This window comes from Magnolia sinica, chromosome 18 (genome assembly GCF_029962835.1).
Source record: "Magnolia sinica isolate HGM2019 chromosome 18, MsV1, whole genome shotgun sequence".
NCBI classification, from domain to species: Eukaryota; Viridiplantae; Streptophyta; class Magnoliopsida; order Magnoliales; family Magnoliaceae; genus Magnolia; species Magnolia sinica.
The window spans coordinates 55,741,488-55,766,957 of NC_080590.1; the positions used below are offsets into that span (position 1 = coordinate 55,741,488).

The 25,470-nt window shown below is 40.0% G+C and overlaps 1 protein-coding gene across 1 annotated transcript in view; it reads right to left on the bottom strand.

The window, feature by feature from the left end:
* Positions 1-4,409: 4,409 nt before the first annotated feature.
* The window catches only part of LOC131232544 (binding partner of ACD11 1), a 39,761-nt gene continuing 18,700 nt past the window's right edge, over positions 4,410-25,470 (bottom strand). The window contains exons 4-8 of the mRNA XM_058228849.1: positions 10,572-10,637; positions 10,373-10,438; positions 9,130-9,470; positions 7,558-7,681; positions 4,410-4,821 (exon numbers count right to left, since the gene is read on the bottom strand). Of these exons, the coding sequence (XP_058084832.1) occupies positions 4,801-4,821; positions 7,558-7,681; positions 9,130-9,470; positions 10,373-10,438; positions 10,572-10,637 (618 nt within the window). The 3' untranslated portion in view covers positions 4,410-4,800. The remainder of the gene's footprint in view (positions 4,822-7,557; positions 7,682-9,129; positions 9,471-10,372; positions 10,439-10,571; positions 10,638-25,470) is intronic.

The following is a 25,470-nucleotide window of genomic DNA, read 5'->3' on the forward strand; positions in this document are numbered from 1 at the left end:
AAGAAGATCTGAAAGAGAGAGGAGACATGTGAATCAAAACGATTACATCGTATATCTACAGGAGCACGAATGAATCATTTACACAAACCAAACAAAGTGTCAACCATTCTCATTAGATTGATACCATGAAGGATGAGTTGAAATTCATGAAGTACCATAAAGTATGGGATTTTGTTGAGTTACCCAAAGGAATAAAACCGATTGGTTGTAAATGGGTATTCAAAACCAAACAACACTCCAAGGGTAATGTCAAAAGATAAAAAGTCAAACTTGTTGCCAATGGTTTTAACCAACGTGAAGGCATTTATTTTAAGGAGACCTTCTCACCAATATCTAAGAAAGACTCATTCAGGATATAATGGCTCTTGTGGCTCATATGGATTTGGAGCTAAATCAGATGGATGTAAAGACCGCACTTCCCATTGGGGATTTAAACGAGAACATATATTTGTTGCAACCTAAAGGTTTCGTAGCCGATGGCTTAGAACATATAGTTTGTAAACTGAATAAATTCATCTATGAGTTGAAACAGGCATCACGACAGTAGTACCTAAAGTTTCATGAAGTGACTTCCTCATATGGTTTCGTAGAAAACACCACAGATGAATGCATCTACGATAAAATCAATGGGAGTAAGTTCGTCATATTGGTTTTATATGTTGATCATATTTTGTTGGCTAGTAGTGATGAAAGAATGTTAAGTGATACCAAGAAATTTATATCTCAAATGTTTGAGATGAAGGATCTTGGTGATGCCTCTTATGTAATCGACATTGAGATATGTCGTGACAAATTATACGGACTACTTAACCTGTCATAGAGAACTTATATTGATAGGGTACTCAAAAGATATGGCATACAAAACTATGCTCCTGGGCAATTACTCATTGTAGAGGACGATAAATTTGGCCAGTTCTAGTGTCCTAAGAAAGATTTAGAAAAAAAATCGAATGAAGGATCTTCTGTACGTGTCAGTAGTATGGAGTATCATGCATGCTCAAGTCTGCATGCGACCAGATATTTCCTTTGTAGTTGGAATGTTGGGTAGGTATCTATCTAATTTGGAAATGCAGCATTAGATAGCCGCAAAGAAGGTGTTGCGCTACCAGAAAAGAACAAAGGAATTCTGGCTCACATACAAAAGGTCTGATCATTTAGAGTTAGTTGGATACTCAGACGTAGATTATATTGGTTGTGTTGATATAAAGAAATCTACTTAAGCTACATCTTGATGATGGTTTGTAGGGCTCTCTTGAAAAAGCGTGAAACAATTAACCATAGCCTCATCCACCGTGGAAGTTGAGTTCGTAGTATGTCATGAAGCATCAAATCAAGTATTGTGGTTACAACACTTCTTCTCAGGTTTGCAAGTATTGGAGTATATTTCGAAACCATTGAGAATCTTTTACGATAATTCAGTTGCAATTTCTTTCTCTAGTAACAACAAGCATTTATCAAGGTCAAGGCATATTGACATCAAGTATCCTGTTGTGAAGGAAAGAGTTCAGAATTGTCTAGTGTCTGTGGAGTTCATAGGCACTAAGCAAATGATTGTGGATCTACTCACTAAAGGGCCCCATATCAAGCCATTTTAGGAGCATGTAACGTTCATGGGAGTCATTGATTCCATAAATGTATTCAATTAATGGCAGTTGAGTTTATCTTATTTTCATAAACATTGAAGAGATTTCATTGATATAGTTTTTTATGATTCTGGTATAAAGTTTATTTCTGCTTCTCTCTATATATGCGCAATTTGTTCTGAGTAAGCAGAACTAAAATCGTGCCTTGTTGGAGACATTTGAAAACTCCATAACCTCTTAAGGTTAGACACGTATCATCGCACTACGTGTGTAATCCTTATATTACACTTCTTAGTTCCCGATCTATGTCATTAAGACTTGTAATATTTGTGGTTGCGCTTAGTCTTACCTCACCAAGATTAAATGTTGTGATAGCTACCGCAATTCGATACTAGTAGTCTTGATAAACCAGATTGTAATAGAGATGCCCGTATTATCCAATAATTATTGGTTAACCGTTTAGTTGTTTTTTTTAATACTAAAATAATTTTTCTAAATGTTTTCAAAATTAATCATTGACATTGATCAATGTGGCCCAAGTGGGAGAATGTAAGAATTATATAAGGTGGGCCTTATTGATCAACGGTCTAGATTATCCTAAGGGTTGGATAATGTGATCAGAATACCAGTAGACTCCACTTAGCTGTAATTCATCTAAAATTGACTAAGGGGTGGTGCGCTACAACTATGTCACACACACAGTGTTCTAGTTGAACTAGGATACTCAAATTCGTGAGGAGCCTTATGGAGATGAGTTTCGATGGGTTCCAAACTCATTGACCCTCTAAGCTATATAAACAGGGCTGGTCCCCAAGCCTACGTATGACTGAAGTTTTTCATTCCATCATGGTGCTTCTCTAAGAGTGTAAGGCAAGGAAGATTTTGGCCATCTTTTACTGCTATGACTTCTCAATCAAGTACAACTTTGATACAGCTTCATTTATCTCCATAGTCGATGCATACACAGGCTAGTCTTAGGGAACAATTCTAACAATAAAAAACATGCTACGTGGACTGTTGGCCAACCATTGACCTACTGTCCGTTTTGTCCCCTTTTGCATCTAGTGTTTCATGTCTAGCAGTTATATAGTGTCCTATTAGTTATATAGTGTCCTAATGGGTCTGGATATCTGGCTGCAATTTGATCTGTCAATCAGGTTTGTTAGTTGTTTCCAAGAGGCACCAACGACCCTTATGACTTAATCGCAGGTTTGTTAGCTGTTTCTTAGAGGCACCAAGGACCCTTATGACTTAACTCGCTCGGATTTTCAATGCTTCTTGCATTAGCATAGACAACCTTATTGAAATGAGACGTGATGAAGGTTTTTAAAGAGTATGAATGATCAGCCAGGATCTGATTTGTCCGGTTTCAGATTTGACAATCGGGTCCATTGGCTATTTTCAGGATGCGCCTAAAATTCTATACATTTGACCGGTTTAGGTTTTTGATGCCCTGAAGTCGGCTAGAGATAGTTTTATCAAAGTTTTGTTAAAGTTCCAAAAATAGTTTCTCATTCTGGGTGACCTAAGTTTAGTTCTTAGATTTTGGAATATGGGAGAGCTTAGGTGCATATACCCCAATATAATACTGAAAGCTCAGGTCAGGAATCCTGTAAGTTTACTTTACAAGATGGCTCCATTGCTTAGTGATTCAGGCCCTTAATTTGATAGGGGTGACAATGAATGGATATCTCCCAATTATCCGTGAGAATGTATCAACAGAAATTAGAGTTCAGAACAAACATTCCGGATTCAACTTACAAGAACCTTTGAATTGGATGGCTGGGATTTTTTAGTTTGGGAGAAAATTAAACATCACCTGATTACCACAGAAGACCATCCTATCAACCATTCGATTAACCGAGCCACTGGGATGCACTTGCCACATTACTAAAATACATTAGCTTGTTGTCCAAACATGATCCTAACCTTTGATCATTAGAGTTGAATGCGAGCCATAAAAAACCTTTCCTTTTAGTATTCCATTTCATCAGAAGATGATGGTCAAAATCATCTGTTCATCCTAATTTTGTTACCATGGCCTGCTAGCATAGATTCCACAACACAGACGATCCCAATAATCGGGCACTCAGCAAATGCCCACATGTCAGTTCGGATCATATATTCTATATAGCAGTCAATAGCATAGATCCTTCCAATCATGAACTTTATTTTCCATGCAGACATGATTTTTTATGTTTATAATTATGTATGTTAGTCATAATTCAGTTATCTGTTGTTGAATTCCAGCTTTTGAGCTGGTTGTCGTTGTATTCTAGCTTTAGGCTTTTTTAACTTCTTCTAAGTTGTATCTTTCTCTCTCTAGTGTCTTCTAGGTTTCTCTTTACGTTTTTTCTAGGTTTTTTTTCTTGTTCTTTTTGTTTTCTTTTTTATATCTCTTTGGCGTTCTTGGTCTGTTCTGTCTTTGATCTCCCTCTTCTTCCATTAATAAAATTTCATCTTTCAAAATTTTAAATTTGAAAAAAATAAAAAAAATAAAAATAAAAATAAAAATAAAAACCCTCATTTGCCTGTGTACTGCACATAATGTCAGGTTTGGGTTGAGTCGGAATAGGTGAGGTCTCAAAACAAACCCCACCCAACCTCGGGTCAGGTCAAGAAAAAGGAACAAATATGTCAAACCTAACCATTGAATGGCCCAACTTGGTGTAGATATTTTACACCAAAACATCTGTTGACACCAGTCTTTATGAACGGCAAACCCAAACCCACGAGAGAAGGGAAAAGGGAGAGAATGAAAGAAACCAAATGAGAGAGAGAGAGAGAGAGAGAGAGAGAGAGAGAGAGAGAGATACACCAAGGAACTGTAAAGAATAACAATCGATTTCATTCATATTGGGCAATCAAACATGAGAAACAATAAAATTTTGAATCAAACATCCTATGGAAAATGCAAACAATAATACAAGAAAATACACAGCTCCCACTTGCAAACTTACACCTACGAATGGGGGGAAAGGAAATCAAATGAATACAAAGCACAATTGCATATCTAAGCTCACAAAGCCTACCACAAAGCAATATGAAATGAAGAAAATTTCTCGCATTCATCGCTTCAACGCCATTACTACACCCAACTTATGTGCCTTCAGATATCAATCCATCAACTGTAGAAATTATGTATGGAGAAGCCCAATTCCTTCAGACAATGACCTGAAGAACCTCCCAGACATCATTGAAGCTAGAAGCTACTGGCTTACATTGTGGCAATGGGATCCTATTTTCAATAAAAAGAAAAAAGAAGTTAGTAGAAGAAAATGGGAATAAGGATACTTGAATTCAAAAATCAACAAGATCTGCAATTTCATGAAAAGAACAGTTTCTCCTCTTTGACATCAGACTGTTAGATTGAAACAAAGGAACCCAAGAATATGATGAAAAGAGTATTCAGCAGTTAAGCAACATTCAAACAACAAGTGTTGAGAAATGATGGGTGTCAAAGACCAATACAAGCACGAAGCATTGGTTCTTAAGAAAACCAATCAGCACGAGAAGAGTCCATGGTTCCATACTTTATATTTACTGTCTACTAAGTTTTTGAATACAAATAGAAGTTTAAGTTGAACAGGTCTCCAATAAAAGATTAATATAACTGAACATAAAAATCTTGTTTCTAATATTTTTTATTAACAGAAAAAAAAATGATATGGTTTAATTTTAAAATCTAGAATTCAATGCTACAAGTAGGAAGTGATTACATGCAAACAAGATGATATCTTTCCATCAAATAGTGACTGGGAGAAGAAGATCAAACAGCATTGACAAGCTTGGTCGTGAAGAACAAGCCTTTGAGGAACCAGTTATTACTAAAACAGTGATTGTTGATTACTATAAAAATAATAAAAATAATAATAATAATAATAATAATAAATAAATAAATAAATAAATAACTTTATGCTAAGAATTCTTTCCTTGGACCCAAGATCAATAGTCAAGATTTTATCAATTTCAGTTGGAGGTCAGCATGTGATTTGAAAAGTTCAAAGAGTTTGAGATCAAGAAGGGTATAAGCAAATTTGTGGCTTTTATGGAGGCATTCCATGAGACAAGCTAGACTCAATAGTGATGATAATCAAGGAATTTGGATTTTATTTTTATTTTTTTTCAAAGACCTTTTTAATCCCAGGGAGAACCACTCTAATTAAGGCTAAAAAAAAAAGAGAGGCTAGTCTCTCCGAGTTTCCCATTTACTTCATATCCTTACTAATGATCCTAGTAATGGTTCCTAAAAAGGGATCAAGAAGCTTTCAATGGTTCTTTTTTTTTTGTTTTTTTTTGGAAGGTTAATATACAAAATTATCTTTACTTGATAAGTTTTCAAGAAATTTCCTTTGGAATGGGAGGCAATGGTCAAATATTTCCTTAATACTCTGGAAGTAATGCACGGGTATTTTCACACCAGGCTCGAGTGGGGTGGGCTGTGAGATGCAGGGGCACACTCGGGGTGAGCGGCCCGTGGAACCCATGGATTTGGGGTTCATGTGAGGCAGGTGACTCGTGTGAGGCGGAACCTATGGATTTGGGGCCCACAAGGGGGCGGAACCCATGGATTTGGTACCCACGAGGAGGGTTCGACTGAGGACCTAACCCATGAATTTGGAGCCTAGGCTATGAGATAAAGGGATTGATTCGCCATGATCTATCAGTTCGAGCTTTTAGAGCAAGTGGTTAATTGCCCTGGATCAAATTGGTATCAGAGCAGGATGTCTCGTGTTCGAGACTCTTCATCGAGGGTGATTAATGCAGGGGCATTTTCACACCAGGCTGGAGTGGGGTGGGTTGTAGGATGCAGGCGCACACTCGGGGTGGGCGGCCCGCAAAACCCATGGATTTTCTCTGGATGAAGGTGGTTGTCACTAACTCATCATCATCATCATCTAACCTTATCGCAAGGCTACACGAATCTTGTTCCACCATTCCACTCAATCAAGGACCATATCCTCAATTAAACCATAGGCAATCAAATCTTTTCTTACTATCTCCCCCATCCTTCTAGGGCTTCCCCTTACCCTTTTAGAGCCTCCAACTTGAACCAACTCACTCCTAACTAGCACAGTTCTTGGTCTCTGTTGCACATGGCCAAACCACCTACGTCTACTTTCTCTCATATTATTACCTATTGGGAGTGGGGAAGCATTTGTTGCAGGAAGCAACAAGCGAAGCGGCAATAGATTTGAGTGTGGGAGTGGGGAAGCATTTGTTAAACAATGCCAGCAAGTATAAACAACCATGAAGCGACAGTGGGAGCACAGGTCGAAAGCAGAACTGAAAGCATTGGTGGCACCCGGTTAGAAGGATTATGCAACTAAGACAGTTGCTGGAATTGGGTATCATGGTAGTTCTGGTTGAAACCACTGCTCTATAAGAAAGTCAACAAATATCATGTCTTTGAGTTTCTGGTGCAGGAGGAATTGCAGTAGCAAAGCACCTCGTGTGTTTCTCCAAGTCTATTCATAATCGACTGCATGGAAATATTATGGAAGGATCCTAAGCACCGAATGGCAGTTACCAAAAAGGGCATGCAGGAATGGATGCAAGAGTTAGGAGCAGCAATGGCGAGTAGAAGATAAGCTATTTATGACCCAAACCACCAAGAAATTGCAAGGTACTGAAGCTGGACCAGTGCTTTAGACCTGCCACTGCTTGAGAAATGGTAACAGTAGGTTACAACCAGGCACTTGGACATTCACCAATCATTTTCAGCAGTCAAAAGAAATCCCAGATGCAGTTCTTTTTGGATAGACAGAATTATAAGGTGACTATGGCATTTGCTAAAAGACAAGTTCTCCAAGCTTTAGATAATTTGCGAACATTGGACACTCATTTGGGTTACTCCATGTAGACAATGCACTATTTTTTCATGACTCTAGCTTTTAAGATGTAGAAGAAGAGAAAATCCAGCAACCACATCATTGCATGGTGTACTGGGAAGAGGTGAGATAATGGAGCTTACCTTTGCAGTTAAGTTTGACACTGCCAACTGGAACTTCTCTCTTGTTTTCACACCTGCAACTTGCCCAGCCTTCGCCACCTTGCTAAAAGCACCATTTAGCCACGCCGTTCCTGCAGAAACATACCTGTACAAAAACAGGAAAATAACAAAAAATGTATCAAGCCAACAGGATTACTGTGCACCAAGGGTCTATGAGCACCAATGAGCAGATACTAAAACACAAACAGATGTCAATTGTGTGTGGCCCACTTTTCCAAGTCATAATTTGGTTATAATTACTTTAGAGGTTCAACCTTCAATGTACGGTTAATCTGGATACATTTTCTATCTGATGCTTTCAGTAATGGGCATTCTTCCTGGCAATTATATGTTAGTGTATGTTTTGATATTGCCAAATAAACATATAGATTTGTCATTTGTGTGATTGTCAGGCTGTCGAGGACCACCATGTCTAACCGTGACACAGTGTCTAAGTTGCATAGGTCATGATCAGTTTGAGAATCTGAAGTCAACAAATAATATCTTGAAAGTGCAGTCAATCATTATTGATACTCTTCGACTCCCAATTCAGTCCAAAAAGTGACCTACGAAATCACAATAAAGGAAATGGGTGATCCTGTTAAGCATGAACTTGGTTCAACATGGATGGGGGACACAACATAGGGGATTTTTCCTTCAAAAATCTGCAGATTGGAATATCCTAAATTCAATCTTCAGTTCACTGTTGAATGGAGACTGTTGCGGTATTTTGTTTGTAACTACCCATTTACAGGCTGTCGATCAAGTAGTTGGGACTGTTCTGTCAGGGGGATCATTGGGCAAAATACCCCATCAACAGTAGATCCATTATACAAAAGATTTGGATCACCGAGCCATGGCCCCCACTGATTGCAACTGAGAGCTCGAAGCTACCATGTACATATCCTCAAGTAATAAAAATAAGTTGACAATACACCGTATGGTCTTCAAGATTTCTATGCTACATATAGCCCAATGATGGGTCTGACCCTCTCATTTAGGCATTAAAAGATCCCTGACCCAAGGATATGCATAGCATCCACAGGTCATCTGTTTGAACAAGCAGGGTTAATAGATTGATGATCTAGATCACTGGTATGATGGCACCACAAAGGATGGAACATGCTACAAAACTTCCCCAAACTGAGATGCTAGTGATCCAATACGTGGCCTTTTGTCCATTGAACAACGACAGTTGTTTTTTTAATAATGGTCTAGAATCTATTTGTGAGTTAGCAATCAAGGGTTAGGATGTCCCATAAAGGAGGCTTTCAGGAGAGTAGGTGTCCTTGGTGGGACCCATCAGATAAATGGACTGGGTAATCAATCCCTGGGCAAAAACCCAAGTGTCATCAATCATCAACAACACCTTGTATTTGGTATTGGATACTCAAGACCAAGGATGCTATTAATACTATCCTCAGATCAAGATATATGACCAACACATAAGTAACTACTTAATGGATTCACCATCTTCATATTTGCAAGCATGATCTTGATAACATGATTCATCAGTGATTTTGCACATTCCATACCAGAAAAGGTCCTTCGTACCTGTTCGTTTTGACAGCAGATCCTGTATCATTCAGCTTCTGTTCTGCTACAGTTAACACTGCCATAGTTTTATCTGATACATGCAACCTTTGATCAACGGACTTCACTTTCTCATTAACAACTGAGATGCCCACAGTTAGTTTCTCAGTGAGCCCAACCCTTCTATCAAAGGAAATGACTTTAGCAGATGCATTGGCTGTCAGGCGATGCTTCTCGTCGAATGCTCTAGCCTTGTTCATGGCATCTTGTCCAATAGCTGAACCCTTTGCAAACATACTCGTGACAACATCTTGAGCTTTACTCACATATACCCGTCCATTGCTAGGAGAGGTGTTTTCAGACTACATGAAGAGGGGTGAAAGGGTAGAATTTGAAGAATGGTCCATAAAAACAAATGAAATACCTCAAAATAAATAAATAAATACAAGAAATGACTTTTAAGCAGTACTCGCACCCCCTTACTCTCACACCTTACTCAAAGCCTACATGCAAACATGGGACATCTAAGCGACTCGTCAGGAGGACCCACCCATTGAGATGAGAAAATACAACAATCAGGCTTATGAGATAATCCTAGGCATTTGAAGATGGAGTTTTAGAGAAAAACTTTGATCCACTGGCACAGCATGATGGATAATACACACACAGCCAGGCACTTAGAAACTACTCAAAAATTCCACACATGGCATACAAGTAGTCAAATTGAACCACCCAATTATGGGACCCAATGCAGATGTATCATGAACCAAAAATTAAGCTTATTTGATTTTCCAACTATAAGATTGGTGGACAATGATTGGATGGATAAGGATGAAAAATATGCAACGGTACTATTTCCACAAACAAGTGTCCACAAATCAGAGGTTAGGATTGTTCAACCAATCTGATCTTGGAATTGTGACTTAGAGAAAGTGGTCTGCACAATCTAGTCAGTTTGTTGGATTGACATATGCCACATGTACAATTTCTAAATGCCTGCATATCAAGCATCATATGCACCCTGAGTGTCGTGTCACTCAGAGTTTTATCAACCATCCATCCTTTTTTCCCAAATTCATCCATCTGAGCAGCCTGAACTTTGGATGATCATCTCCATGGTGACACCCTCTTGCCGTGCAAATTGCATATAACACATGTACAATGAGTAAGGCGCATAAGATGTGGAAACCACATCATTTCAATTATAGAATATTGTCCAGCAATGAGTAAAACAGGATATAGTGGGTCCTAAAGTTACGCATACCTCAACATCTGGCGCACGGTCATCAACAGGACTTATGCTCATGGTTTGTTCTACCATTGCCGTTCCCTGCATGCAATTGCAGCGGACATAAAGGAAAAAAGAAAAAGAAAAAGAAAGAAAAAAAAAGAAACAATTGAATCTTAAAGAAGGAAGTTAAAATAACCGTAGTCTAGAGATATAATCTGGAGTTGACTCACACCTCAACTTTTGGTACATAGTTTTCAGCAGGAGTTATAGTCACAATCTGGTCTACTATTGTTGCACCCTGCAAAAACCGCAATAGAAAATTTAATAATTCTTTAGTGCACCGTGGAAGATCCATATCCTCTTACTATAAAAGATTTTGGTGTAAAGTGGATCTTCAATCATTTACATGTCAATGCTAAAATTGAGGAAATATTTAAAGCCAAAATGGTCAGGTGCATGGTTTATCCAAAATGCCCTGAGCAGAAACAGAGATAGATTAAAAGGCAGCCTTCCCCAATCTATTTTGTTTTGGCTCCTCAGAAAGAAATAGATTGGCTAAGAGGATCCAATTTGCTCAGAGCTGATGCACATAGGCCCTGAATATAAACACAGATCTGGAAGTAAATCCCTTCAGCAGAGGAACAATCACAAAAATAAGCATAACAATGAATTTGGAGGCTAACTCTTAGAATTGAACCCAATATATAACTAATTAACAAAAAAGATTAATTAGTGCCAGCTACAGCAGGACGGGGTGGACACGGGCTAAATGCCAAGAAGCTGGAGAAATGGCGAAGGTGAAGAATACTCACATAAAAGGATTTTTATTTTATTATTTTTTTTTTAATGGCACGAATAACACTCATTGACTCGGAGTGGATAAAATCCAAACCATCCATTGATAAGCACATACTTTAAAAATTCCCTAAATATCCCAGATCTATGCCGTAATCCATTTTAATGTCCTAATAAATCTCAATGTTTATGACTCTCCTAGCAAGCAAACAATTCTGCCAACACGAATTTTTTTATCCTTCAAAAATAATTGCATGGGAAAAAATTCTGTTTACTACCAGTGTAATCACTAGGGGCTATCATGTCCGTGTGTTATTGCAATTTGCAACTAGTAGACACCTAAAATGAACCTAAAGTCGTGTTTGGATGATTGAGGGAAAGCGAAGGAAAACTAATGAAAGCAAATATTTTTCCTTAATGTGACATTTCCTCTATTTGAATTATATAAAAAGAAAAAGAAATCAATTTTCATTCCTTAGCAAGGGAGTAGAACCTTCTTCTTCTTTTTATCATAAAGTCAAATGGTAGGAAAAGAGTTTTTCCTCTGATGTGACGTTTTAAATGGCAAAATTTGAGAGAAAAGAGATTTCCCTTTAAAAATTACAATCCAAACACTAACAAATGGAAAGGGAAAGCATTTTCCTTCTAATTTCTTTAGCAAAACAAACAAGTGTAAGGTATTTCCTATCCTCACTTATGTCAACTTTACACTCGCTTATGTCATCAACTATGTTTTACTTTCCCTCGTTTTTTTCACCCAATCCAAACCTGGCTATGTGTCCTTGTTAATAAAAGACTAAATGGTGACTACTTCTCCCAAAAAGCCACAAAAGTAGACTAACGACAGCCTCAATGCATCGGAACACCATTGGTAATGGGGATTATATATATATATATATATATATATATATATATATATAGACGCGCACACACACGATAAAAGTATAAAACCCTACTAGTCACATAATGCGTGTTTGGATTGGGGGTAAACTAGGGCTTTAAAGGGAAAGTAAAAGTTTGACATGACTAGATGGGTAAATTGATATAAGTACAAGGGGAAGAAAACTTTTTGCATTTGTTTGTTTTGCTATAGAGAATCTTGGAAAATGTTTTTCCTTTGCATTTTCCATTGTTCGGGTTGCACTTTTCAAAGGGAAACCTTTTTTCCCTCCAATTTTACAATCTAAAACATCACATCAAAGGAAAACCTCTTTTCCCACCATTTGAATTTACGCAGAAAAGGTTTTACTCCATTGCTAAGGAAAAGAAATGAATTTCCTTCTCTTTTTGTGAAATCCAAACAGACAAAATGTCACATCATTTTTCTTCTTTAGCTTTCCATCATTTACCCTCAATCCAAGCACGCCCTTAAGGAAAATTGCTTTAGATAAAAAGCCCTAACTGATCGATGGACTAAAACCCTAACTTAGCAACTTTGTCAAAATGGCAAAACATCCCTGTTAGAAAAATAAGGAAAACTGCAAAATCATTGATTTTCCCCAATCAAATGGAATGGGATCTTCTAGCCTTTTATATGCCATCCAAAGTTCCTTTGAAAGCCTAAAATACCTTCCATGGATTATTTTATTTTTTTTTATGCTAGAATTTTTTTCAAGGAACAAAATAAAACTTCACTAATTGACCCAAGATCCCAACACAAAGCAAATCCAGCTCACTACAAAATTTGACAAGGTTCCCTATAAGATCATTAGGGGCAAGGTTCTGTATATTAGTATCATATCGGCTGTGACAGCATATTGGATCTGTATCAAACAGTAACAATACACATAACAAGGTAAAACCAGCCATCTCAAAAGTCAGCAGGTGATGGCCCCTATTAGGACTGATACACCCCCTGCATGTCGCATTACAGCCAAGATGCTTATAAAGAACTGTAATTTTTCTACTTTCTTTTTATTCAATTTAACCTTAGAGGAAGATTAGAAACCCATTTTGACTAAATCTAAGCATATTTGGAAGATTAGAACACAAGACAAGACTGGAGCAAGATTCAATGAATCAAAGTGGAGTGGACTATTTCAAGAAAAACAAGCAAAACAGGTAAACCATCACTTGTTTTTCTTTCCTTTGTTTCTTTTTTCTTTTCTTGTTTTTTTTTGTCCTTTTGTTGTATTTCAATATGCCATGCCATAATCCACCAAATCGTGCTTGATTGTGTTCACTTAGGATTAGGACCTACTCGGTTGATTTTCCCAAATTTTCACATTTTTAACCTTTATTTTTCTGTTTTTCATTTGACCAATTATAGCTCCTTATTTTTAGCCTTCTTTATTTTCCAGTTTTTCAATGGTGTGGGTTCTATCGATAAAATTCCATTACCTTTCAGAAGAAGAAAAAATAGCTCTTCATATTAAATAGATCAATTGAGATTTTTAACACTATAAAATGGCATATATTATACGCTTTGTTGGTGCTCCCCCACCCTAGTTGTGGTATTGGATTATGTCAACATGCTTACAATTACTTCCATTAGGATATGTTCATGATATTTGTGATTGTAATAACATATATTTTAATTTTGAATAATCTGTGGCGATTAACTATGAGTTTGGTTAAAAATAAGAAAATGTAATAAAAGTATAAAACCCATTATGGTAAGAATTGACGGTCAACCAAAGAATTTGTAATATATGCTTTGTCACTAAATTTCGAAGTGAAAGACTCGAAACTCAGCTTTCAACAGGTCAACCTAGTAATAGTGTTTATACCAAAGAAGGGCCTGATACACCATTGAATGCATGTTAAAAAAAAAAAAAAGTAAATGATCGATTCTTGTTCTTTGCCTTTAGAAATCTCTAATCGCCCAGCCATGTACTTTGGACACTAGGTCCTGGATGTTTTAATTTTAATCAGTTGTTTGTTGCTTGCTTGTTCAAAAAAAAAAAAAAAGGATTAATTCTTGTGTTTACAATTTTTCTTCCTTTTCTCCTGACACTTCCCAACATTTGTTGGCCAAAAAATCCATTACGACCACATAGCCGTTTGAAGATGCCCTCCAATATCAATATTTAGAATCTTGATTAGGACATTCCTTGATCAAAAGGGGATTATCCACCCAAAAAGATGCTCTACAATGGTGCTCACTGGCCATTACCATGACCTTCAAATTTGTGAGAAAGTCCGTAGCCAAGGCACTCACTAACAGAGCTCTTAACCCAACCAAAGAAGCAACAACGGTTATCTTCTTGTTGTCAAATATGCATCTATTTCTCTCTTTCCAAATGTTCCAGAACGTGGCAAAAGTAACCGATCTCAGAAGCAATCTTTGAACCTTAACATCTAATGCCTCACAAAGAACCAAAGTGTTATCCTAATTGAGCAATATCTGAGCAGGCAAGTTACCCACATTGTAATCCAAGATTAAACCACCATCTTCAACCTTTTAAAACATTTTGCTAATAAGTTCAACCATCACCAGAAAGAGGAGATGAGATGAGATGAGAGTTTCCTTGCAATGGCCCCTAGAACTCGCAAACTAGTCAAGAGAAGAACCATTGAAGGGGATATTAAAAGAGGCAGTAGCTGTACATTCCAGGATCTTCACTCTCCATTGATTTCTGAAGCCTATACACCTAAGCATGATTCACAATGTACACAGGCCATAAGGCTTAATCATGTTGATTTTGCATAGGGCACCCAAATTTTTGCCATTTCCCTAACGAACAGAAACAGGCATCAGCAATACACACAACATGGAGAATTAATCACTCCATGATAAATACATCTTGAAAGGGGACACCATTAACTACAGGAATTTCTAAAACGGTACAAAAGGTATTCATGAGACTAAGAGTTGTGAAATCTAATCTTTCATGTCCAGCACAGCCACTTTCTTCAAGAAAAAGTGTGCCAAACATAGACTTCGTACCCCTACTAAATTTCTGCAAGAATAGCTCACTCACTTCAAATAGCCTACACTTTGCATATGTTTAAAAGGCCTTGGCAGATTGACATTTCCTTCTGTGCAATCCACCTGAGATAGTGATATGGATGGAAAAAGATTTTAAAGAGGAGAAACTAAGAGGTATTCAAATAGGGAAGTGATAATCTTACATGACCCTCTTAATTTAATTACACATCTTCTAGCATCCATACAGTTGAAGTAACTGGCACTATTATCTCCTTCCTCAGGGCATTGGGCTCTCAATTTTTGCCTCGACATTGTTTCCTCTCTTAATCACCTCCAAAAAGCCCTTTCTTTAGCAAAAATCTTCATTGTTTCTCCCCAATCGACAACACCCTTTCTTCTTAGTCCAAATCCAAGGATTTGATTTTCTGAAGTTTCCATTTTTATTCTCTCCAATCTTTCTAAACTAATCAATGTTCCACTTCTTTTTTAAAAAAAATTTGAAGATTGCAACTTCCTATGAAATTTCAACCTTGCCAATCTTTCAACACCTTGCTATTCCACCATTCACCACCTTCTTATTTAAGTCTAGGTCATGAAGCAACATATTCTCAAATTTAGACAATCAGAGGCCCCAAAGAAATGGAAGACATCTAAAACAGCACTGGATTGTAGTCTGAAAGAGGACTGGTCAAAGAAGACCAAGAAAACACCTCAAAAAGAGTATACCAATCCTTAGAAACAAACACTTTGTCCAGTCTGCACATAATGAATAGTCCAGATGACCCATTGGCATACCAGACACAAGGATTAGTCTTAATCATAAGGCAAGTATCAGTACCAATCAGGCATCAACAACACCTAAAACAGGACAGAGCCTTCCTCAGTTCCTCTACAGTGTGTACGTCAAGCACATTGGCCTGTGAAAGAGGGCACTAGTAAAGATTAGAAAGAATGAAGCAAATAAATCTTTGCCCAAACTTAGTTGCATGAACCTTCTACCAGGTGATGCTCCCACTTTAAATCATGTTTCAGACACACACTCCCATTCCTTAGCTATTTACACTTGCCAACACTCCAATCCTGATGCAGGATATGAAAATTAAATATGATATGCAAGATTTCAGGCTTAAGATCATACTAATTTGGAAACAATCATAAAAATATTCCACATCCCACATAAGGTCAAGCATTCAACGAGGGGAATCTACAAGGGTCCAAGCCTACACATGTTAGAGCTGATCAATTAAAAATTATAGACCAAACAATGCTCAAAGGAGAGTAGATTCATCCACACATGCAAAGGATTATTACCCAATCCAGGGGATTCACCATGTTTCAATTCAGGAAAGCCTAGGGTTTGTGAAAGTGGAATAGAACTTGGAATTTAGAATTATCTAGGGTTAAGGTTAGGGATTTAAGGCGAGAGAGGAGAGGATTAGAGGTGAGAGACAAACCTGAGGTAGTCCACACGTGTGGACTGCAATTGGGTCCAGACGCACGTGCGTGGGATCATGCCCGCATGTGTGTGGGGCCCACGAACCAAAAAGGGACAGCTTGAGGTTGGTCGGCCAGGGGTGGGCCACCCACACACCAAGTTTCAGGCCAATAGGGCGTTCGGTCTGTGCACAGTGATCCGCCGAAGTTTTAAGCCTCCTAGAGGGCCTGATTTTGCAAATCTACTGTAGAGGAAAGATTGACTGTCAAAAGGGGGTGGTGGATTTGAGGATTGGATAGCTATGGGAGATGATGAATATCGAGGGTAGGAGGTGGGGGCGATTTGAGATGGGTGTGGCTTCGCACGACGGTAGTTAGCCCTTCGAAGAACAGAGGGTTTTGCACCCAATTGGATTCCTCAACTCAGAGAATTAGAGAAGCAAGAAAACGAAGAATTTTATTCATAATCTTTAATAATAATAAAAACTACAAGGGGTTGCCTATTTATAAGAAAACCCTATACCCCAAAAGCCGCGCCACGTGAGCACACTATTACTTAAAGACAAATTAACAAAAATAACAACTAATCAATGCAATCTAAACCGTTCATGATATTCCTAATAACGATAATAACCAAAATCCAAAGTCCTAAATTATCTAGGGTAGTGGGTCACGATCATGAGATCCAATGGCGGGATCCACATGATGATCGGGTCCACTCCAAGGAACCATAGCACAGCCCTCTAACTAGGAGACCCTCCATGGATGTCGTCATTGATCCCAAGGTATCCCGTATCGGTATCGGTTGGCGTAACGGTGCCCTCCGTTACCGATACGAATACGAGGGTGTAACAACAATATGGGAGCATAACGGCCCGTAACGGTACAATTTTTTTTCCTCAAAAAAATATAAAAAAATATGGATTAAATCCGAAATATTCTAAGCATTCCAAATATGCATTCATTTATAAATTGGAACATGTCTATGGTGGTGTAATGGTCCACTCTTTGGTAAGAAGTTGTATCGGATTGTCTGAAGAATTTATGAACCAGACAACCTGGATTTGACTGCAAAACTCATATATTTAATTTTCTATCTACTATCAATGATAGATATATTAGAATGAATGTAATATGAAAATATCTTACATGTGTAATATATTCAAATTTTTTATTTTTTAAAGGGCTGAAAATAGTGCGTAAATAGAAAAAAAAATTATAAAACAATATAAAATGACAACAACAATTTATAAAATGGACATTAACATGTTCTACTATGATTAACACATCATATTCTACCATTAAAATAGCAAAACATTTAATAAAAAATGATTTTTCAATTTTTTTAAAAAATGGCCAAAAATAATGCATAAATAGGAAAAAATTATAAAAAAAGATAAAATAACAACAACAATCTGTAAAATGGACATTAATATCTTCTATTTCGATTAACACATCATATTCTACCATTCAAACAACAAAACATTGAATAAAAAATATAAATACCTATTTTTGAGGAATTTCTGAAAAATGGCCCACGGAGTTTCGAATCAAGAAAATCCTTAATATAAGTTGTTTTTATCTGTAATATCAAGCTAAAAGTGGTCGAAAATATCAATAGAATGATTTAGGAAGAGTTTGGAAGAAAGAAATTTCAAAAAAAAAATAAAAAACAGACCTTAAAAAGCTTTTTAAAAAAATTTGTTTTTTTACTATTACACCCTGACCGTTATGGGGCAGGAACAGCCGTTACAGCTACAGAATCGGGGGGTGCCCCGTTACGGCCCCGTATCGCGTAACGACCACTGCCGTTACCGATACGTATCGGCCAATACGACCGTATCGTAACGGATACGGGACACCCTGATCGATCCAGATCGATGGTGGGGCCCTCCTCCTTGCATACGTGCATAGGGGAGGCATGCATGTGCACGTGATGTTCTCATCAACTCTCCCCGATTGCGAAGATTTCGCCACTGACGAAACAAAACTCCTAAACCGCTTCAAGATGTTAGGATCAATTCGTTGAAGCTCCTCCTCAGTGAGTCACGTACTATTTGAAGTTGGGCGTGACTTCCACTTAAGCAGGTACTTTTGAAACCCGCCATCCAACTTGATATTATCTGATGGTCCAGAATATCCTCTATCTCCTCTCTGGGTGGGGGAAGGGTAGGTATGAGAGATAGAGGCTGAGAAGAAGGGTCGGGAAGAGGCCATGGATTAAGGAAAAGGTCTGGGGAATCAGGATGGTTCGGTGAAAGGATGGACAATATATCAGAGGTCCCGTGAAATGCAACTAGATCCTCAACATTGAATGTGGAACTAATTTCCATGGAAGGTGGAAGATCTACCACATACGCATTAAGACCATTTCGTTTTATAATTTTGAATGGTCCAGCGCTACGCGTGTGTAATTTACGAACGGCTCCCTGAGGGTACCGCTCTGGCCTGACACGGACCATCACAGAGTCCCCTACATTAAATTCCTTGAAACTTTTATGTTGGTCTGCAGAAAGTTTGTAATGTTCATTACTAGTAGTGATCTTTCACCTGATTTCTTGATGCAATGAATGAATGTGATGCGCAAAGGACTCTGCAGACTCTGATGGCCTATGGAACAGTGACGTAGGGACGAGATCAATAGGCTTCCTAGGTTTATAACCAGTAACAACTTCAAAAGGACTTAAACATGTGGATCTATTGACAGAACTATTAAATGCAAACTCGGCTATAGATAGTGTAGTGTCCCACGTTCTGGTGTGCTCCCCTACTAAACATCTGAGCAAACTCCCTAGGCTCCTATTGACCACCTCAGTCTGACCATCGGTCTGAGGGAGATAGGCAGAAGAAAATTAGAGTCTAATATTCATCATATGTTATAGTGTCTTCCAAAAATAACTCATGAATCGTACATCACGGTCAGACACTATGGTTTTTGGTAACTCGTGAAGTTTGACGACCTCACTAAAGAACAGCTTAGCAACATGAGATGCGTCAGAGGTCTTAGAACAAGAAATAAAGTGGGCCATTTTAGAAAAACGATCCATGACAACAAATATGGAATCCTGTTTCCGAATAGTCTTGGGAAGCCCAAGCACGAAGTCCATACTGATGTCCTGCCAAGGGATGAATGGAACTGGCAAAGGTGTGTATAGTCCCCTATTTTGTTTTTTCCGCTTTGCCAGTTGACAAGTACAATATTGCCCAATAATTTTGGTCACGTCTTGCTTGAGTCTTGGCCAATATAACCTATCCTCCACTAGGGCAATGATCTTGTCTCGACCAAAATGACCCACGACCCCTCCTGAATGTAACTCCCAGACAAGAAAATCGCGAAGGGAGGTGCGCGGTATGCATAAGCAATCACTCCTAAACAAATATCCGTCTAAAATCAAGTACTCACTGCCACCTCCTGACGGACTTTCTAACAACGACGCGTACACAACTCCAAAATCTAGGCACTCAAAATAATCCTCCCTGACATGCTCAAGGCCCGTGACTTCGACACTCATGGAATTGAGTAACGCAACTCGACGATTCAATGCGTTGGCAGGCTTATTCTCTACACCGGCTTTATGCTTAAGCATAAAAGTGTACTCTTGAAGGAATTGAACCCACTTAGCGTGCCTAGGATTTAATTTCTTCTAAGAGTTCAGATATCTCAAGGCCTTGTGATCTGAGATCAAGACGAATTCTTGCGGCAATAGATAATGACGCCAGTAGCGTAGTGATTACACTACCGCATAGAATTCTTTGTCATAGGTGGAGTATTTTTGCTTTGCCTCATTCAGTTTCTCATTAAAAAAAGGCGACAGAGTGCCCTTCCTGACTAAGTACTCCTCATATGCCGACTCCTAATGTGTCGCATGCGACTTCAAAAGATTTCGAAAAATCCAGAAGTCGCGTGGCTAGAGCTTCGGTCATCCTGACCTTTATCTCCTTGAAGGCTTTCGAGGCTGCCTTCGTCCATTGAAACTCTCATTTTTTTTATGCAATCCGTGATGGGAGCCATAATGGGATTAAAACCTCAAATGAACTGCCTATAGAATGTGGCCAAGCCGTGAAAGTTGCGCACCTCGTGAATATTGCGAGGTTCAAGTCAATTGACAATTGCTTTGACCTTCTCGGGATCCGCCAACACACCCTCAGCTGACACAACAAAACTTAAGAAGATAACACTACTAGACATAAATGCACACTTCTTAGGTTGGTGTACAATTTCTCGGCTCTAAGGATCCCACAAACTTGCCTCAAATGGTTAAGGTGTTGTTCCTTGGTCATGTTATAAATCAAGATATCGTTAAAGTAGACAACCAGGAACTTCCCCATGAAGGGCCTCAACACTTGGGTCATCACATGCATGAAAGTACTTAGGGAGTTAGTCAGCCCAAAAGGCATGACTAGCCACTCGTATAGCCTATCCTTCGTCTTGAAAGCTGTCTTCCACTAATCACCAAGGCGTACACGGATTTGGTGATATCCACTTTTGAGGTCAATTTTTTAGAAGATAGTAGCGTTAGCCATCATATCTAACATGTCATCAAGACAGTGGTATAAAAAACTGATACTTGATTGTGATTTTGTTGATGGCTCGTTGATGGCTCTACTATCAACACACATCCTCCATATGTCATCCTTCTTAGGTGTAAGAAGGGCCGTCACGGCACACGGGCTCATGCTCTCTCAAATGAAACCCTTTCCTAGGAGCTCATCAATCTGTCTTTTCGACTCTGCGTACTCCTTTGGGTTCATTCTGTAATGAGGGAGGTTTGGTAGAGTCGCCCCAGGGACTAAATCAATGGCATGTTGTATATCCCTCATAAGGGGAAGCTCATTCGGTAGATCCTCAGGAAAGACATCATGGAACTTATCACTACCGAAATGGCTTCAGTGGGTAACTCTACACTAGCCTCTAATGCACTCTCCCTAGCCACAAGGGCGTACACCACCGAGTCCGACTCAGTCTCTCGCTCAAAGTCTTTGGCATTTAGAATATGGAGAGGCTTAGACTTGGACTTCGACTCCTTCAATTCCTTCAAGCTGCTCACACCACTGTGGTAGACTCCCTTCCAGTCGTGTTCTTGGGTGGAAGTGGATTTAGCTTGACTTTCTTGCCCTCAAACCAGAATGTACACACATTTGAATGACCAAATATGGTGACATCTCTATCGTAGAGCCAGGGCCTATCCAAAATAATATGGCCAACATCCATGGGAACAACATCACACCAAAGTGTCTTTATATGATCCAAACTAAATAGGAAAAAAACAACGGTACGAGACTGGAATGGAAGTCTCATCAACCTAAGACACTCTATAGGGTTGAGGATGGGCTTCGAGCTTCAAGCCCAAACGGCTCACAGTGCCAGTTGATGCCACATTAGCACAACTACCACTATCCACAATCATCTTACAACTCTTATCACCACACTTTGCATAGGTATAGAAGATCGTGTTGCGGCGCCAATCGTCGGTATTCTTTGCTTGGGCAAAGGCGCGACGCACAACTGTCAGGGTCGCAGACTTTTGCGCTCCCTCTTCCTCATCACTAGGGGTCTCTGCTAGCTCATACTCTTCCTCCTCACAGTCACTTTCTAGGCACTACTTCTACTTGCTCATCAATAAGGAGCACCTTGGTGCCCTCTTTCGTGCCACACTAGTAGGCAAAGTGACCAAACCTCTGACATCTAAAGCACCTGGTTGCATCACTTCTGCGTGAACTAGACTCGACAATTCTTTTACCCTTGTCATCATTGGGCCTAGACTGAGAACTACCGGAAGGCTTGTTTTAGGATCCAGTGTTAGGCTAAGCCCCAGAAGGGTTGGCCTTAGCGCCAGAATCGCGAAACTCAACCCGTCTTCCCATAGATGCTCTGAGGCATTGCTCAACCTCCAACACTACTTGATACAACTGTTCAAGAGTATCTATGTCTTTGGCGAGCAACTCTCTCCTAATGTCAGAACGGAGACCCGTTTTAAAAATGACAAGTACACTTCTACCCAACTTAAAAGAGCTGTGAGAGAAAAGCGCAATCCAAATATATCACTTATCATATGAAAATTCCATGAATCCAAAACAGAAATGGCGTCGGAAGCTGGGAGATCTAAAAGGAAAGGGAACGAACAGTGTTCCGAAGATATTGAGTAGGAAGAAGATACGGAGGCGGAAGGCCAAGAACAAGAATGGCAGGAAGTTCAGCGTCAGAAACGGACCACCATGGCGTCGGAAGCCCGAAAGCGGGCAACTCTCCCAACCCTCTTCGTCAAAGGCTTTCCACAAGGTTGGTATCCCCTAAATATCGAAAGAATCTTTGGACGAGCAGGAGCGGTCATGGACGTCGTAATGCCGCGAGACAGGGAAACGGGACTATATAGAGGATTTGCTCTTGTTCGCATGTCCTCCGAAATCGAGCTAGCTAGAGCAGTGACTATGCTTCATGGCATTAAATTTGCGGGCCGCCCTCTCCTTGTTCAGAGGGCTCGTTTCGGACCAAATCCCTTGCCTGTACCCAAACCCCAACCTAACCGTCCATCCCCCCCCCCCCTTGCCTGAGATGTCCTATCCCTTCTGCTCGAAGATGGGAGTTCCGATAACTGTTGATATGCAGAACTTTCGAAGAGCGCAGCGGGACCTAAAGGAGTCCATTGTTATTCACTGTAAAGAGGGAGCGTCAATGGCTCAGGTGAAGGACTGGATCTCGGAAACAACAGGTTTTCATCCAAGGAACTATACCATTAAGCCAATGGGATACAATGACCTCCGGATTAAGGTATGTCCAAGAATCAACCCTGAAATGCTTCTAATGGCTGGTCACCTACATTCCAGTGGGCACTTCAGTTCTACAATGGGAAGATTTCTCTATGTTCGATATGGAGAACGTTTGGATTCAAGTTTGGGGTATACCCCTTCAACTTTGGTTTGATGAATTTTTTATATCCGTAGCTGCTTATCTGGGTTCTTATCTTGCATTGGATGAGAAGACGAAGTTAGGAGTGGAGATTGGGGTCATCAGGGTCCGGGTTAGAAGAAGAAAAGGGGCTCCTCTGCCTCCGACGGTGAAAGTCTTCGTAGACGATTGCTGCCTCGACTTTCCGATCGTCTTGGAGGCGAACGATGATCCAATCCCATGTTGGGGTGATCTATGGCGAGTCGGAGAAGCCATCTTGCCGGAGCAGACGACGGCTGAGGGCATACCATCTCCAAACTCCAGCGGACTATCGGTTAGAGGGTTTGTCAGTCACTCTGACGTTTCTGCTCGAGAGAGACCCTCATTTTATCCGCCTTCGACACATGTCGCAAGCCCGTCGCTCGATCGGCTTCATCCATCTCCCTCGCCCCTCCGTCCATCGCCTGAAGTGCCTAATCCTGCTCATCAATCGATGCGTGATGCAGGTTTAATATCCAGCGGATCTAAGGGTCTCTCTCCTCTTTTTTGTCTAGAAAGTAATTCAGTTCTACCGATGCCCGACCAACCAAGACTACCTTTTATCTAGTTAATACAGCGCCCTCTCTCAGTTGATATGCCTCCCGAGACACGCAGGGATGGACGCGTGGCTCTTACAGATAACGACAACGCAGCCTCCTCACCTATCCATGAGCTGAAAGCCCAACACGTGGAGGCGGTTGAATCTCCATCGGGTTCTGCTTCGGGTCGTGAACACCGGTGTAACCCAGATCCGAATCTAATCCCGAACCTGCTGGAATGTCTTAATCCGTCTTTGCTGCCCTCTGGATCGCTAGCCTGCATTCCTACCACCTCCTCACCCCGCTCCAGCCTCTGGCCCGAAGACGCTTTCTCCATCGGCCGTCTCCTAACCAACTGCTCCAACTCAGATTTTGTCTCAGCCCTCCTTGCCTTCAACTGCCTCTGGTTCTTCGTTCCCTCAGGATGCTTTAGAGATGGGTCCTCTCACGCTTTTCCAAGAAGAGGTTCCCTCTGAGATCATAGTGGCAGAACCCTTACAGATGATAGCAAAACCTCAGATTGACTCTCATTCTTCCGATTCTAACAGAGCCAGGTTGTTAGCGAAAGTTCATGGGAAACGATGGATTAGAGAAGCCATCGGGAAGGTGGGTAGATCCCTTGGCAGGTTGGAGGATTATGTTGCTCTGTTCCAATGCATAGAAAATGGAGGTAGACCCATCGGGACGAGCCGTTCTTCATCTAAACAGTTAGTCAAGCTTTCAGGCAGTAGGGAACTACATCGTCTTCAAGCAAGTTCAGGTTTCATTTCCACTTCTACGCCAACCTCAAGACACTAGGGAAATCGGGGCAGTGTGGTTAGTCAATGAAGATCATATCTTGGAGTCGGCTCCAAACACAAACGGAGTCTGATTAAAAGTACTATTTCTCGAAAGAACCCGGATGTTGTTTGTTTGCAAGAAACGAAGGTTTCTCTCTTCAAGGATTCTCTGTTGACCTCGCTATGGAAAGAAAGGGCTGCAAATTTCTTGACGTTGGACGCAAAGGGAAGCTCAAGTGGTATCCTCATTGCCTGGAATGCTTCTAAGTGGGAGCTTTCTTCTTCGCATGCTGCCACTTTCTCATTGTCAGTTGTTCTAAAAGATAAGTCTTCTTCTTTGCTATGTTTGCTGACTGTTGTTTATGGGCCTAACAATGACTCCCTTAGGAATAATTTTTGGGAGGAGATTGCTCTCGTTCGAGCCTCCTTTTCGGGACCTTCGTGTGTTGTGGGTGATTTTAATATTACCCGTTTCGCGGAGGATCACTCTAGGAAAAGAAGGCCCTCCCCGGCTATGTTGCGATTCTTAGACTGGATCCAATTGGAGCAGCTTATCGATCTGCCCCTTCTAGGTGCTAGATTTACCTGGACCTACAGGCGTGCTAATCCTACTCTCCCGTCTCGACAGATTTCTGGTTTCGACGGAGTGGATTGATTCCTTCCCCTCTAACAAACAATTTGCGATGCCCCGCACCACTTCGGATCATTGTCCCCTGCTATTATGTGAGGAGGATCTCAATTGGGGCCCGAAACCCTTCAGATTTAATTCCGCTTGGCTTCAGACAGGG